The following is a 15,154-nucleotide window of genomic DNA, read 5'->3' on the forward strand; positions in this document are numbered from 1 at the left end:
ATGTCCTGCATTAATGTAATTAATGGAAAATTCCCAGTGTCCTTTAGGATTGCTGACATCCTCATGATTGCTCTAAGCTGGGATGCAACATACCATCCAAAGGTACTGCTCTGGCTTGGAGGTGTTACCACTGATATTTCTTACTGCACTGACTTGTCAGTTCTATCTGCCAGGGGGGAGGGTGCCCCTTCATTTTTCTCATCTTGATCAGTGTTTTGTTTCAATTTATTATTGCTGTTGTTGAAAAGGCCAATATTTCTGTTTTCTTCCTATCAGTCAGTTGGGTTTTAAGAGTACAGTTCCCTGTATTAACACCCAAAGCGGCTTGGCCAGAACTTAGGACAGTTGCATTTGGTGCTATGTTAGCTGTGTCCTGAATATTTAATTTTACGTTTTCCTCAATTTCATGGTTACTTCTGCTATGAGTGCCTTTCTTTAATCAGAAAAGAAAGCTTGTTCGTTACTTTGTGGTTCTGATCCTGAAGTTAGCCATGAACTGAGCACAGGCTTGGAATAAATGACATCCAGAGGTCTCTTTCACCTTAGATTATTCCATGATTAATTGCAACTGTGACTCCAGCACTTCCAGGAGTAGAATGCAATTGACACTGGACAGCTAATTATTGAAGCAATTTGCCTTTTTTTTTTTCATTGAAAGGGGAAACAAAAGGAAAATCGTATGTGGGGGGAGAATGAAGGCTGATGCAAGGAAAGTTATATTTATTGCTAAGATGAGACTAGCCTGTCTATGCAAGCATGTTTACCTGCTGTTTCAATGATAACCCAAAGGACTACTTTGTATTGTTTCAATTTTAAGTTTCTTTTCACCATTCAAATTACTTAGCTTAAGTAATCTCAAATGTAAAAGTAATGTAATGCACTATAAGATTTTTTTGTTCCCCTCCATTTCTGAATGCTGCAGAGATTTTTCAGCTCTAGAGCAAGAGGGGAATATTGAGCAAATTTATAGACGCAGACTTTTGAAAGTCTGTATCTCTGCATGGGTTTGGATTTTCTTTTCATTGCTTTTTTTTTAAAAGCTGTTCTTTTGTTAGTTTTAAACCACTCTGCAGTGTTCCTTCTCTCCTCTTTCCCACCCTTCTGCCACATATGCATCACTAATATTTTTTAAGTGGGCCTGGTGTGATTACTTAGCAAAGCAACTGATATATAAGAGGATGTTTAAAGTGTGTACAATTTGTAGCAAAAGAGCATCATTAAAAGTTTAATTTCCCACACATTATTGTGAGGTCTTGCTGTTCACAATAACCTTAATTCGACGGGAGAAGAATGTTTTAGATTATTTCTAGCTTGTGTTTTACGATATGGCTGGATGTAAATGATTATGAATTATATAATAACAGAGATGGAACTTCATATAACTCATCTGGCTTTGATTGTTGCTAAAAATAATTATTTTGTGTGTTACTGTAGAAGTTAAAAGTTGTATCTGACACCTGCATTTTTGTGTTCCTGCTACAGCTTGTAGCAGTGTTTTCTTTCCTTTCTGTGGCCTTTGTGCTTTTTAATGCACGTTTTACCAAGTCTTACAAAACTGTGTCATGTGGCTACAACTGTCTTTATAATTGCAAATGCTAGTGATATAAAAACTACAAGCAGAATGTATTTGTTTCCCAAGCACTACAGCAAAGCATCTACACAGTAATATAGGTTTAAGATTTTAATCTGAGAATGCCAGGTTTCCTACAGTCAGCATTCACTGTCTGTGATTCCACATACCTTGCATATTTTGCACATGATATGGATGCTCCACATCCTGTTAGTCAGGTAGCTCACTTGCAAGCAAGACTTTTGTCCATGCTTGGTATTAACAGACATGGCAGGCCAAAAGATTTCATTATGGGGGTCCAACGATTTGATGCAGCAAGGAGAAGGGCACTTAAGAGTGCACTTCCACAAAGTCTGGCAGGGCTATAAAATTAGTTGCCTGTCCTTTCTTGCCATCAAAATCTGCTTTCAGTCTGCTGAAAGCATCTTCAGATAAATGAAAGAATACACCCTTTAGAGGACCCCGGTAGTGGTAGAAGATAAATGCTGATCACAGTCCTTCTCTCTTTGGTCCCTCCCTGTTCTTTAAGAGTTTAGTATTACTTGAGAATGAGATGATCTTTAAGTTCCCTTCAAACCAAAGCCATTCTGTGATTACTTGATAGTTGCATACCTTATTTACAAGTTTTCTGTTGTCTTCTTCTATATTCTTTCCTTTTTTCTTGAAGAGGTCCTTCCTGAGGAAAGAGCTAACTAACTAACTAACTAACTTTTCCTAACTTTGGAAAGAGCTGTTTTCTTTTCTGAAGCTAACCTTTCCTGAGGAGCTTATTGCCAGTGCTTCCAGCTAACAGCCAGAGAGGTGCAGTGGTTGCCTCTAGAAGATAAGTCTTTGTTTGGAGACACTGTTGTTTTTGCTGCAGATAAAAAGATCTAGATTGTCAAATGGCTGTAATCAGATCTAGGAACAGTAATGTCCAAACAAACACTTTTGTTCTGGTTGCTTTGGGTAGGACATATCAACAACTAACTGTTCTTATTAAAAACAAGAAAACGTATAAGAATGTGTGTGTGTGTGTGTGTGTGTGTGTGTGTGTGTGTGTGTGTGTGTGTATATATATGTATATATATATACATATATATACACACACACACACAAAAAGGAAGCAGGCAATGTAAGTATATATATATATATATATACATATACTTACATTGCCTGCTTCCTTTTTCAGTTTGTACTGTCCTTGTTTCTTGGTTCTAAATTCTCTGCGATACAGATTGCATTTGTAATACTGTCATGCCTAATAAAGTAAATCTCTGATTTGAATTTCTGGTGAGACAATACTAATGCTTGGTACAGCTTTTAATTAAAAAATAATTTTTATATAATGTGTGTGTGCTTACAAATCATGAGTCTAATCAGGAAGATTGATTTCTGCCGGTGTTAACATCAGTGGAACTACTAAGGTTAGTTGAACCAGATTAGACTTGATGAATTTTTGCTCTTATAAATTCCTGAATAATGAGTTTTTAAGGAATCCAATCTGAATGACATTGTTTATAAAAGTTTTTTAGGTACCATGATTAAAGAACAACAATTTATTTGTGTAGTCTGATTCCTGCTTTTGATTTTCGACTTGTAGTTCTTCAGTCCTTCGATTAGTTTAAGTGGCTTTTGACAGGTAACTAATAATCAACTTGGTAACAGAAGGCTGATATTTACAGTGGAGGTTTGCACTTCCACCAGACTTGTTATGAATCTGCAAACTCAAAAAAAACTTCCAAGGTGCTGCTTTCAGGATGTCACTTACACTGCAGCTGTGCAGTACTCTGATGCTGTATCCCTCACAGCTGTTTTGGTACACCCTCTTGCATGTCTGTGTAGTATCTTTGCACCTCAGCTTCTGCCACATCAGTATCACAAGAACCTGAGTGTTTGCTGTTTGCAGAGAGCTTGCAGGTACTAGAACTTGCCCTTCTGTCTACTTGACCATGTCTGGTGAGAAAAAGCAGACAATTTAGTGATCTTTTGAACTAACCTGATTTCTTATTCTGTGTCCTTGGATAGATTTCCACTATATTAATACTGTATGTGTCTCTGTAAGTTATTCCCTGCAGTCAGTCTCTATGCTTTAGAGCTGGGTATAATGAAACCTTGTATACAGAAAGGTGCAAGCTAAGTGCAACTTGAAGAATTTAACATTGAAAAGGTTGCAACTTTTAAGTATCTTTTGTATTTGCAAAAGGCAAGTTCTGTGTCTTTTCATAGCAAGACTGTCATTGCACTATTCAAGCAAGAGGAAAAAAGAAATATTCTATAAGCATAATGAAATGGTTGGGTTTGAGCTGGGAGTCTGTATCAAATTATACCTTGAAGAAATACTGTTTTCATTGGTGTTTTTAAATCTGTTAGTTGTTATCTGTATGTTCTGATTGGAAATGAGGTTTTGACTATGTAAGAACTGCCTATGTAAAGTGATCTTTAAGATCACTAACTTATCACATGTAAAGAATTGAATAAAGCAAACAGATCAAAGTAGTTATACTTAATTACTGCACTCCTTCAAATTTACCTCAAATGTGTTATTTGTTTTCACCTGCTTGTGGTGCATTGAAAGCTTCAGGTGGTCCAGGCCTAGTGCTGCAAGGTGACAGTGAGTCATTCAGCCAGGTGTCAGCCTGGTAAGAGCAGTAACAGAAACAGGGCTTGATTTTCAGGGGTAAAGGGCAATATCCGTGAGTTGGTAGTACTGGTGTGTGCCTAAGGCACAGGAGCTGCCTGTGGGGCTGCCTGGATAGCAGGAGGGGCTGCCCTGTTCCTGGGGAGCTCTCACAGCCTGAAGTTTCTGCTAACATCATAAGCAACTTGCACAGCAGTGCAGGCCAGCCCAGATCACTTAAAATGTATTGCTACGGACAGAATGTTTGCTTGGTAAGAACTAATGAAATGCACTTGCTTAGTCACTTTTTGAAAGAAATAGCTATCATTAAATAAAAGTGACACATCAAAAACCTCTTGGAGAAGTAATGGTTATCAATCACTGCTGCTGTTGTGCATGTTTATTGTCACTGAGGATCTTTGTGTTTCCCTTCCAGTTGAAGAAGTGCCTGCCTAAGAGGTGCCAGGCTGTTGCTTCAGTCTGAGTCAGAAGGCATTTTTGCAGGTTCTATAATGGATTTGGGATGCTGCTGAATAACACTGGAATGCCATTTTGTGATGTCTTTACTTAAAGATGTGACGTATTTAACTAAATGACAGCAAGTAAAGGTGTTACTGGCCTGTGTGGCTCAAATGAGACACAGTTCCTAATGCAGTAATGCCTTTCTTGGCAGCGTTGGCTCCGATGGCGCAGTCGTGGGACCAAATATAGCTGAAGTTACTTCCCTTAAAGCTGAAATTTAGTGGCTGAGCATACGTGCTTGTTCTCAAGTTATAGCAATGCAGAGCGAAGTGTGTTAACTCACTGCTGTTAGAGCCCTTAGGCCTTTAGTAGTAATTTAAGCCCATTTTCTCTCTGCTTGTAATGGCTTAAGAATGTGTGTGTTGCCTTCTGTGTTTCAGCTGAGAAGGACAAGTGCCCATCATCGTGTGACTGTCCCATCATCAGATTCCATGCAATTCCTTGTGCTGTCACTGGGAAATACCTCATTATCCATCGTTGTCTCTTCCCAGTTTTTTCAAACAGGAGAGCATTGAACAAGGAGGGAGATTTTCAGAGAACAAGGAATTTCATGTCATTACATCTGGTTCAGAACAAGGATGGCATTCCTGACTGTGTGAAGCTCTTGTAGCATCCCTGTCCTTGGCTGCTATAACAAGCTTTTAAGCAAGGGACTTTCTGCAGCAATCTGTAATTGAGCTTGGAATATTGTAACACGGAGCATATAATTCATGCACTGTGTTTTCTGAAAGAATCTTTTTGAAGAGATCTGAAAAGGCGTACTCTTCTGCTGTTTCTACAGCTGACCAGCACAGAAACGTTTAGTGCTCTTCTTGGCAGTGAGCACTGCTGCCTGCCTTCTGACTCAGACTCAGGGAATGTGACCACAGCTGTAGTATAGGACCTTGAAACCCTGAAGAGGGAAAAAATCTCTTCAACACAGTAATAAACTGTTACGGAGCAGTGTATAAATTTGCTTTCTATAAGTTAATATAACAATAGGGCCCTACAATATTTAATTTTTTTTTCTTAACATTTACTTACAGCATAATTTCTAATTCTTGTATATATTTTTAACTTTCCCACAGATATGCACTTATTTGGCCATTATCCAGCTCATGATGATTTCTATCTTGTAGTGTGCAATATCTGCAATCAGGTAGTCAAGCCACAGGTTTTCCAGTCGCACTGCGGTAAGTGAATGTTTTCTTTCCTGAATTACGGTGCCAAATCAGCCTATGGTTCTCTTAAGAATTGTTACATATGGTCATGACAGAGGCATTGCAGATACTTTTCCAATTATCTTGTGTTGTTTCTACGGAAAATATGAGGAATGCCTTCAGATAAGCATGTTTCATGTAAAGAACAAAATTAACTCAGTTATCCTAGAAGCTGGGCTTTTTGAGTTGAACTTGTTATACTAAATTAAGCTGTTTTAACCATCCCTGTTGGTTAGATGATAGCTAACCTAAAACTATTATGATGTAATGTTGGATTATCTTTTATTGAAGCAGCATGGTGATACTGGTTGATGTTAGCTAGAACTTGGATGTTGTGATGAGTTGTTTTCTGATGGGATTTATACATAGGTGCTTATAGGGTTTATTTTATTTCTCATAGGGCTTAACGTTTAACATAATTGGCATGTTGCGTCACATTTGTTAAGATTTGCTTGAAAACTGTTCACTTGAGAAACTGCAGAAATGTGGAGAATACTTATTTCTCAATTAATATGATAAGGTGATAATTTTTATTTGTAAGTAAAATAGCTTTGGTTAGAAATTTTTGTTATTGATTAACAAACTGCTGTCAAATGTTCTCTAAAAGCTTCATCCTAAGGTCTGGTTTATTTATTATTTATATGGTGGTTTCTTCTTTATTTGTCCAGTAGTTTGTTTCTGGTTTGTTGTTTTGAAGGATTGCAAAGCATAACTGGAATGGCTCACTTTGCATGAGATTTTTAAAATTTTTCTTCTTAAAATTCAGTTTAACCAAGTAAATTTGAAGGTGATTGCAAAATAATGAATGGTAGCTAGTGGTGGTATCAGTGACATACATTAAGAACAAACAAACAAACAAACACTAAGATTTTCCTTGCCTATGTGCGACAAATAGACCTCATAAATCCTGTGTCCCCTTCAGTCTTCTCAATAACAAGGCAACACAGTAAGTGAAAAATGTGAAAAATGTATTTGCTTTGAAGGAGAGATTACCAGAATATTACCTTGGGCTCTTATGGATGGACTCCTAGCAGCCAAGCAGGAGTAATTGCATGCATGTTGAAAATAAAAATGGAATTAATGCATTAAACAGAGGTATGTCATAAACCAAAAAATAAGTGCTGATGAATTCCTGACTAATTTCTATCAAAAATGCATTGATGTAGCCTTCTGTAGCTGTACTGGACATGACCTTCTGGCTTGGGAAGCAGTATGAAGTTGGGCCTGTTTTCACACAGGAGCCATGCAGAACTCTTACAAGAAGTGTAAAGTGATGTGCTGAATTAGAGTTTAGAATTTTTTATCTGTCAAAATTTACTATACGATGACATAGTTAAAACAACCATTCTCTGAATACTTGTTATATGTAAGAGCAGAGGTGGTGGAATTTTTTAGTAATACACCCTTTAAACAATATTGAGGATACTGAAAGGAACTATGGTAAGGATGGCAGAAAGCTAAGTGGCTGGGCAAAATATTTCTTATAGATGAGAGTGAAGTAATCCATGTTGGAAGGAACTTTCTGAGCTTACTAGAATTGACCATAACTTTTGTGTTAGTGTGTTGTCTGTGAACTGCTAAGATAACTGTGTCTGTTCCTTTTTCCTTTTCTCCATTATATTTATGCAGTTCTTTCACTTCATTCTCACAATCCTGTTACACTGAACAACTGAACAAATTCACTGAACAAATTCTGGATTGCTTGATTTAAGACCCCAAGGTTAATAAAGACTTTTAAATCAAGAGTCTGCATTAAAAGAGGTTGAGAATATTGAAAATAATTGACCAAAGGCTTTACCCCTTGAAGATTATATTTAATGTACTTAACTACTTAATGTAGTCAGACTTATTTCAGGAAATGTATACAAGAATATGTTCAAAGAGCCTGTACAAGAGCTCTAAATGTATGTCTATGTTTTGTCTTAAAGATGAAACAAAAAAAGTGATATACTAACTATACAGAGAAGAAGTTTTAGAAGAAAGAAATGTTCTTAGAGGACTTAGTAATTCTTGTAAACAACAGTGATTTTTTTTAAGTATGTTAATCTACTGCAAATACTGCATGTTGTGTAACTGACATGCATTGGCTAACATACAACCATTTTGATAAGAAATGGCTAAGATATAAAGAATGCATCTTGTTAATCAGATTTTAATTAATTTGGTTGTGCAGCAGTATAACTGTAAATTCAGTGATACTGAAGATCTGTCAGTAGACTTTGAGGTTATTTAAGACTGTGCTATTCACTGTAAAACACATTATTTCACATCTTGAAATGCAGCTTTAATGTTGAAACAAAGGCAATGAAAGGAGAAAGCATTAGAAGCCACCACTGTTCTTTTGGCTCATGAAGGCTGCATCATGGGGAGTCTTTATTGCTACTGACAGGAACTGGTAGAGATTTATCCCAGAATCTCCTGCAATGTGTGGTTTGTTACTAATATTCCTGGTAAGAAACAATGCATATTCTCTCAGTAAGGATTTAGATCCATGCCATACATGTGCTTTTTGTCTCTGAGTTCCCTGCATTGCAGCGTAAAGGTCCTGGCTTTGGAGCTTGATTTGCAATGCTTAGATTAGTGAACATTTGGGCTCCTCTTGTGCCCATGATGGCGTGTGACTTTCTCCAGAGCATTAGAAGACCCAGTGCTGCATTTGTCTCTAATGTCAGACATGTGGCAGCCATCCTCAATGGTGCTGGGAAGTTGCGAAGATTGAAGAAGCAGATGTTGTTGTTTAACTTTTAAGGGTTTGCTTCCTGGACTAGCAGAAGAAGAGATAAATCTGGTTGTGGTTCAGGCTTCTTCAATGGGGGCCGATATGTCAAACAACCTTGGAGTGACAGAAGTCAGAAAAATAAAGTAAGAGATCTGGCTAATTGGAGGACTGAATTGCTGAACTTGGGAGCCTGTAATGAACATAGCATAAAGCGTAGTGTTGTGAAATATCAGATCTGTCCAAACCTCTAAGAGAAATGCTGAATTATTAACAGCAATTTCAGGTCCTTACACCTGTCAAATAAACGTTTGCATCCATTTGTAAGGATTAAACCATTCATATACATATGACACAAAGTAGCTTCTTAGAGTGGAACAATATCTTTTTTTTTAATATGCGAACATGTATTTATTTCTTCATTAAGGGCATTGAAATGAGACATCAGCCTAGTTAGATGGCTTGTAGCATATCTAAGTGTATTGGTATGTGGAGAATTTTAGTTTTGAGACTGTTTGTTCTCAAATGCTGACCTCAGTGAAAATGTAGAACATTTTTGGGACACTAAAAGTGTAGTGCTTTACTATCCCTGAAGTGCATAATGTTCCTAGCATTTGCTTTTTGTTTGTTTTCTCCAATATATCTGTTTTCTAGAAGGTTTTTAGAGCAGCAGCCTGTGCTGAGGTGTCTGACGTACAACTTCTCTTATCTGTGGTACTCTGTCTGTTGCTTGTTAAGACAGGCCTGTACTGTTTCCCAGGAGATGTTTCTCTTATTTTAGCCCCAGTCAGAGCAAAGCTTCATATTCTTATCCTGCATTATCCTTTATCGGAATAAAAAGCATCACATACGCATCTGGTTATTTTTTTCAGAAATGTTCCTTACTCTCATAGACTTGTTAACTTTGGTCTTTTCCTGTTGAAAAGAAAATCTCTTACAAAAGGTAGCTGTGCAATAGCAGAGAGCTTGTCAAAACATCTTAGCTTCTTCTTTTAAAGTGAGGAAATAAGTTAATGAGAAGAAAGTGTTAAAAGTAAAGGGAGAGAGGAGGCGTTGAATTACCAAGCTAAATAACGAAGCTTGGTTAAACAATAACTGCACTATAACCATGAAAGAAAGTTTCCAAACATACTCTGGAACAGTTTCAAGAAATATGGAGGGTATCATAATGAATGGAATAGTTAAGATCCCCATTTGATGTAGTAGCATGTAGAGGAGAACAATTTTGCTTCATCAAGGAAAAGTGGCTACAGAGATCTCTGTTCATTTCTTTAGTGGAGGTTCATTGCTGTCTGTCCTTCCTGTTTCTAAGTTTGTTCAAATACAGTCTTCTGATTAAGAAGTAGAAATTCTTATTCCTTAAAAAAGAAAAAATTATCCTTGATGTGTCTTACTTGTGTTAAAAATCCTTGGGTTGACATACTCATGTCCTTATGAAAGTAGGAAAACTGTTATTTCCTTTTGATCTTTCAGTTTGGTCGTATAAGCATCACTGAAAAAAACAATCTGGAAAGTAATGAAGTGCAGAAGAATATAAATAATTTTCCTAGGAGAAGTTATATATTTTGAATTACTCAGACTAGCTATTCTACATTATAATATTTGTTTGTTACAATTTAATGAACCACAAATAAAGAACAGAAGGCTGAGTAGGTATTGCATACTGCATATTGCAGTATGAATAGTAATGCTTGGCTTTTCTAACACAAATAAGAACACTAGCAGCAAGTATTTTTGCGTGTTCATAAGAGTTTTGTTAGGGGTATCACTGTCACATTCGCTGGATTATTCTCAGTTTTGATATGATTTTCAATTACTCCTTGTCTTTATTTATTTATTTATTTATTTAAGTACACGTTTGTTGTTTTTTTTTAATGATAATATTTTATCCATTGCACTTGATCTTTTATCAGAGGAAGCGTTCTTGTGCCCTTTCATGACAATGATGTTTTGAATGATTTTCATTCTATTGCTGTGATTTTTTTCACAAAACTTGTTCTGCAGTATCTGTTTATCAAGTAAATTTCTGGCTCTCCTGTGGTTAGGTTTCACTACAGAAGAGAACTAAAATAATGAAAATTACTCTTGTTCCCCCCTGCTTTTGTTAAATGTAGCAACAGTTGTTTAATGTTAGCAGCTGGACTGGCAAGAATCCAAGTATTCTTTTTTCTTTTTAGGAGGTAGAGAAGGAACTGAGTATTTTGTATGTACTGTATTTGTACATTTGACTTGTGCAATTGGCTAGGATACACTGATTTTTTTTCTGCAACTTTCATTGCTGTTATTTGAAATTGGAAACTCCTTGTAGCTGAAAGCATACAAAAATTCTCTCCAGCTTTATAGTCCATCAGAAATCTTGTTCTCCAGACCAAATTGCAGTCAATGGCATAACTGTTTCCTGTCTGTGGTGGAAATTTTAGCCATAGTTCCTGCAGCGGTGCGTGCCAATGATGTAGGGTCAGTTCTTTGTCCTTGAGAGTTCTGTGGGTCCAATGTGGCAGTGATCTCTGTGAAACTGAGGCCACAAGCCATCTTCTGTACCATTCCCGAAGAACGTAAATAGCAGTGCAGTGTTGTACAGACAATCCAGGTAGGGTGAATTTAGTTTTAGTTTAGTTTGAATTCAGTTTTGCAAAGGCAGAACTGAAAGAACTATTTTGAATTCATCTTCTTCCCTAGGTATTCTTATTGTGCTTTATTTTTAGACTGTCAGAGCAATTCTTGGGATTCTGAATGGGTACAGAAATGCCAATTCTGTCTCGGAGAGAGCAGCTCTGTATCCTTAGTGCTGATAGGCTCTGTCCAGATTCAGAAGAGTGTTTTGACATGTAAAAGGTAAATTGAAATTTCAAGACTTAAGGATTTTTATTCATTAGTTCATTTGAATTCTTAGCTGCTTGTATGCATGAGATTGTCGGTCACCTTAATATTGGCTACTGTACTCATTTGGAACAGCTTGGGGTTTGGTTTCTTTTGGATGTGCCCTAGAGAGAGCTTGATGAAAGATATACTGGCAAGGCTATGTTCATTCAAGAAAAACAAAACAAAATCCTACCTTCTCTGTGATAACTTGGCCGGGAAGCAAGGTACGTGGATTTAGTAGACTTACCTCCTAGTTGCTATTCTCCCATCTTCCACCTCCTAGGAGAGGAGAATGCTGTAACCACCAGACACACTATAAACCACAATAAAGCAATGCTTTTTGCATTGGGGGTGTATCAGGCAACATGAATCTGAACGTAAAGATTAACATCCAGATCTGAGGGATGGACTGTGGCAGAGACTGAAAAATGTGCAGCCAATGCTCAGAGCAGCAGCAACGTGGTATGTCTTCACCTTGTAGGTCACTGAGATCAGCTTAAAGCTGGAAGGAGTTTGTTTGCTTCTCTCTGTCTAGCAAGTGAATTTAAGTCGGAGCTGTGTTCAGACTTGCTGACCTGCTTGCTTAGAAACAAGCAGTGCAGTATTTTATAGGGTTGGTTTTTTTTTTTTGTTGTTTCTTTTCTACTATCATCCCACTGCTTATACTGTTTTCTCGTTTTTTATTAGTTAATGTTCACAGAGCTTAAAGCAAAGGTCAGATATATAAATATAGAGAGAGATAGAAGGTCAATGAGTCGTGTAAGTGGAAAGCTCACAACTGCCGATAGAAAACTACTTTTCAAAAATTCACCCTTGCAACCTACATGGGTAGGGTTTGGGCCCTTCACCCACATAAGTAGCAACAGGACAGGAGGGAATGACCTCAAGTTGCATTAGGGGAGGTTGAGGTTGGCCATTAGGAAACATTTCTTTGAGTGGTCAGGGGCTGGAGCAGGCTGCCCAGGGAGGTGGTGGAGTGACTGTCCCTGGAGGTGTTCAAGAAACATATAAATGTTGTACTAAGAGACATGGGTTAATGGGAAAATATTGGTGGTAGATGGAGAGTTGGAGTAGATGATCTTGGAGGTTTTTTCCAACCTTGGTTTGATTCTGCATGCCAATAACTGAAAATTTCCGCTTTTGAAAGATACTTCTAATGCAAAAGCAGGAACATTTGGGCAGTGTCGAACTCTCAAGGGGTTGTACATTGGACAGTGTACATGAAAGAAGATGACATTCAACAGTGAACAGAATGCTATGCATGTGTGCAGTTGCTGTTGAGCATAGTGACCTTCCCCCCTATCCCTCACCTATTTCTGGATCTACATGTGAAATTAAAAAATCTGAAACTAAAACACTGATGTGTTTTCCATAATTTACTCAATGAAGTTTTGGTTTTACAGTCGCTTGATTGCGCTGTAATTTTACAATCTTAAATAATTCCACAGAGGAAGTAGGTTGACAGAGTAATAATGGCACTGGGCTTCTAAATGCACTGAAAGTTTATTGTTCATGTTTACACCTAAGATAATTTATAATGATAGAAATTCTCTTTTTCATAACGTAATCATTGATAATACTTCATTAGTGAACCATTATTTTTTTTTTTAAACTGCAGGTAAATTGTGTTAAATGATATAGTACATATTTAAACTGGATGGTGTTGTCATGGCATTGATGGAGATGCATATTGCTTGTAATTTCTTTCAGTTGTGATTTTAATAGAGATGTAGTTTTAAATAGTAACCAATAAGGATTTCTTTTAAGGAGCGTCCATTTATAGAATTCAGCTGTTGAAGGTTGACTGTAGCATTAGGCTTAAGTTTAATCTCCTACATACTATAATTCACAGGTCTGAGTTTAGTGCCTTGTTTTCCCAGCTGCTGCACCTGTGGAGCGGTGTGATAGTGAGGGAGATGGGAAAGGTACGGTGAAAATGTGCAGTCATAGACTGTAAAAACCTGCCAGAATTAAAAGCAGAGCTATTTGGGCTGAAGTTTCCCATAGTATGTTTTTCCTGGGCTGAAGAAAGTGAATGTCTTCCATCTTAGAGAAGGAATGTGTTGGTGGTGTTTGTTTCTCTTAAAGCAAAAAAATCAACCAGACTTCACAGTCCCATTCCTAGGTAAAGTTCAAATTAAGAACCATTTGAATTCACTGTTCAGAAGTGTTCTGGTGAGCTAAACATAAGCAAGAATTAGTCTATTTTATATCACATTATGTTGCACTGTTCAGAAGGTACATTTGATGTGGAATCTGGGTTTGCCAAAGGCCCAGACAGAAAGTTGTTGCTTCTTCAGCATATTCCAAAGTCTGGAAAGCAAGGCTCCTCTCTGTTGCTCTCTGTTGATCCAGCCCATGATCTGACGAGGAAGATGTGGTGGGTTTATTTGGGTGGAGTTGTTTTCTGAAAGTTGACGCATTCAGATGTGTTTTTGTTACAGAAGGTAATTAGCACCTGGATTAGTCACAGCCCAGAGGTGTTCCATTTCAGTTCTGTAGAAGTCTTGTCTGCATATAAGCCTGCCCAATGACAGTGACTTCTAGCAGTTCTCTGACCATTTTCAGTCTAGTTAGTTTTCCAGCTGTTACATGCAAGTTCTCATGTGCTAACATCAGCAATTTCTTGCAAAGCAGGCTCTGGGCCTGGCAGAAGGTCAGGGCATCCCAGTCACAGTGCAGGCCTCATGGCTGCCCAGGTTGGGTTGCCTCAGTTTGTGCCATTGTAACCAGCTCGTTATACTGTAAAACTGTGATACCTGACTGGTGCCACATCTATTCAAAACATTCTGTTTGCATGCATAAAACACTGTACTTAAAATTCTCATCATTTCAGCTATAACTGAAGCTCTTCTGAGTGTTTCCCATTTCCCAGTCCTGCAGTGATGCATATAATTATCTTAACAGTTTAATGTTATTCTACTTAACTTGTGGTATTAATGTAATAATTGTCATATTAAAATCTAAAAATATTGAATTAGACATTCTAAAATGTATTTTATCATTACTGATAGGTTAAAGGTGTTGTAGGATTCAACTTCTAAAATAAAAATATTGTATTTATCTGGATAGAGTAATTAATCAGATTTTACAGGACATAATAAGAACTAATAGATGAAGGGCAACTTATTCACCTCACAAGATGCGTATTTTGATTACAATTTATTGTCAAATGCCTGATTTAGCTTCCTGCTCCAAAATCTACCAATTGTTAAGACGCAGAAATAAAATCTAGGAAATCTGCCTCACTATTTATTTATGTTTTTTAGACTACTGATGTTGCTAATGGGAAACATTTTCTTTGACTAGCGTTATGGGAAATAATAGATTGTTTTTCTCCTTTTTTTTTTTTTTTTTTTTTTTTTTGACAGACTTCCAGTTTCTGAGAAAATAATCTTTTATCATGCTTAGTGTCTGCTCTGTATCTAGTGAAGTATAACTAATACCATACTTACATAAAATACCAACCATTGCATGTGAAAAGTATGTTTAAGGCTAGTGTTAGTCTATCATTATTTTGTACTACTGCTTCTATTTTATTCCCAGGGAATAAATAATGTGTTGTGCAGAGTTATTCTTTTCATGAGTTCATTGTCAATGTTGTGGATTACTAATTATGCAACTAGAAAATTTTATTTTAATATTGTTTTAGAGGCTTGAGATTACTGAAAACTGCTTAATTTTTT

General features: G+C 37.0%; 1 protein-coding gene across 2 annotated transcripts in view; it reads left to right on the plus strand.

The window, feature by feature from the left end:
- The window catches only part of ATXN7L1 (ataxin 7 like 1), a gene marked incomplete at its 3' end in the record, with an annotated part of 108,735 nt that overhangs the window by 34,998 nt on the left and 58,583 nt on the right, over window positions 1–15,154 (plus strand). Inside the window, exon 3 of one of the 2 annotated variants that reach the window (XM_079544249.1) lies at window positions 5,759–5,867. In XM_079544249.1, the coding sequence (XP_079400375.1) occupies window positions 5,759–5,867 (109 nt within the window). The remainder of the gene's footprint in view (window positions 1–5,758; window positions 5,868–15,154) is intronic. The other variant, XM_079544250.1, reaches the window with a different exon arrangement.

This window comes from Tetrao urogallus (assembly GCF_951394365.1).
Source record: "Tetrao urogallus genome assembly, chromosome: 1".
Taxonomy (NCBI): Eukaryota; Metazoa; Chordata; class Aves; order Galliformes; family Phasianidae; genus Tetrao; species Tetrao urogallus.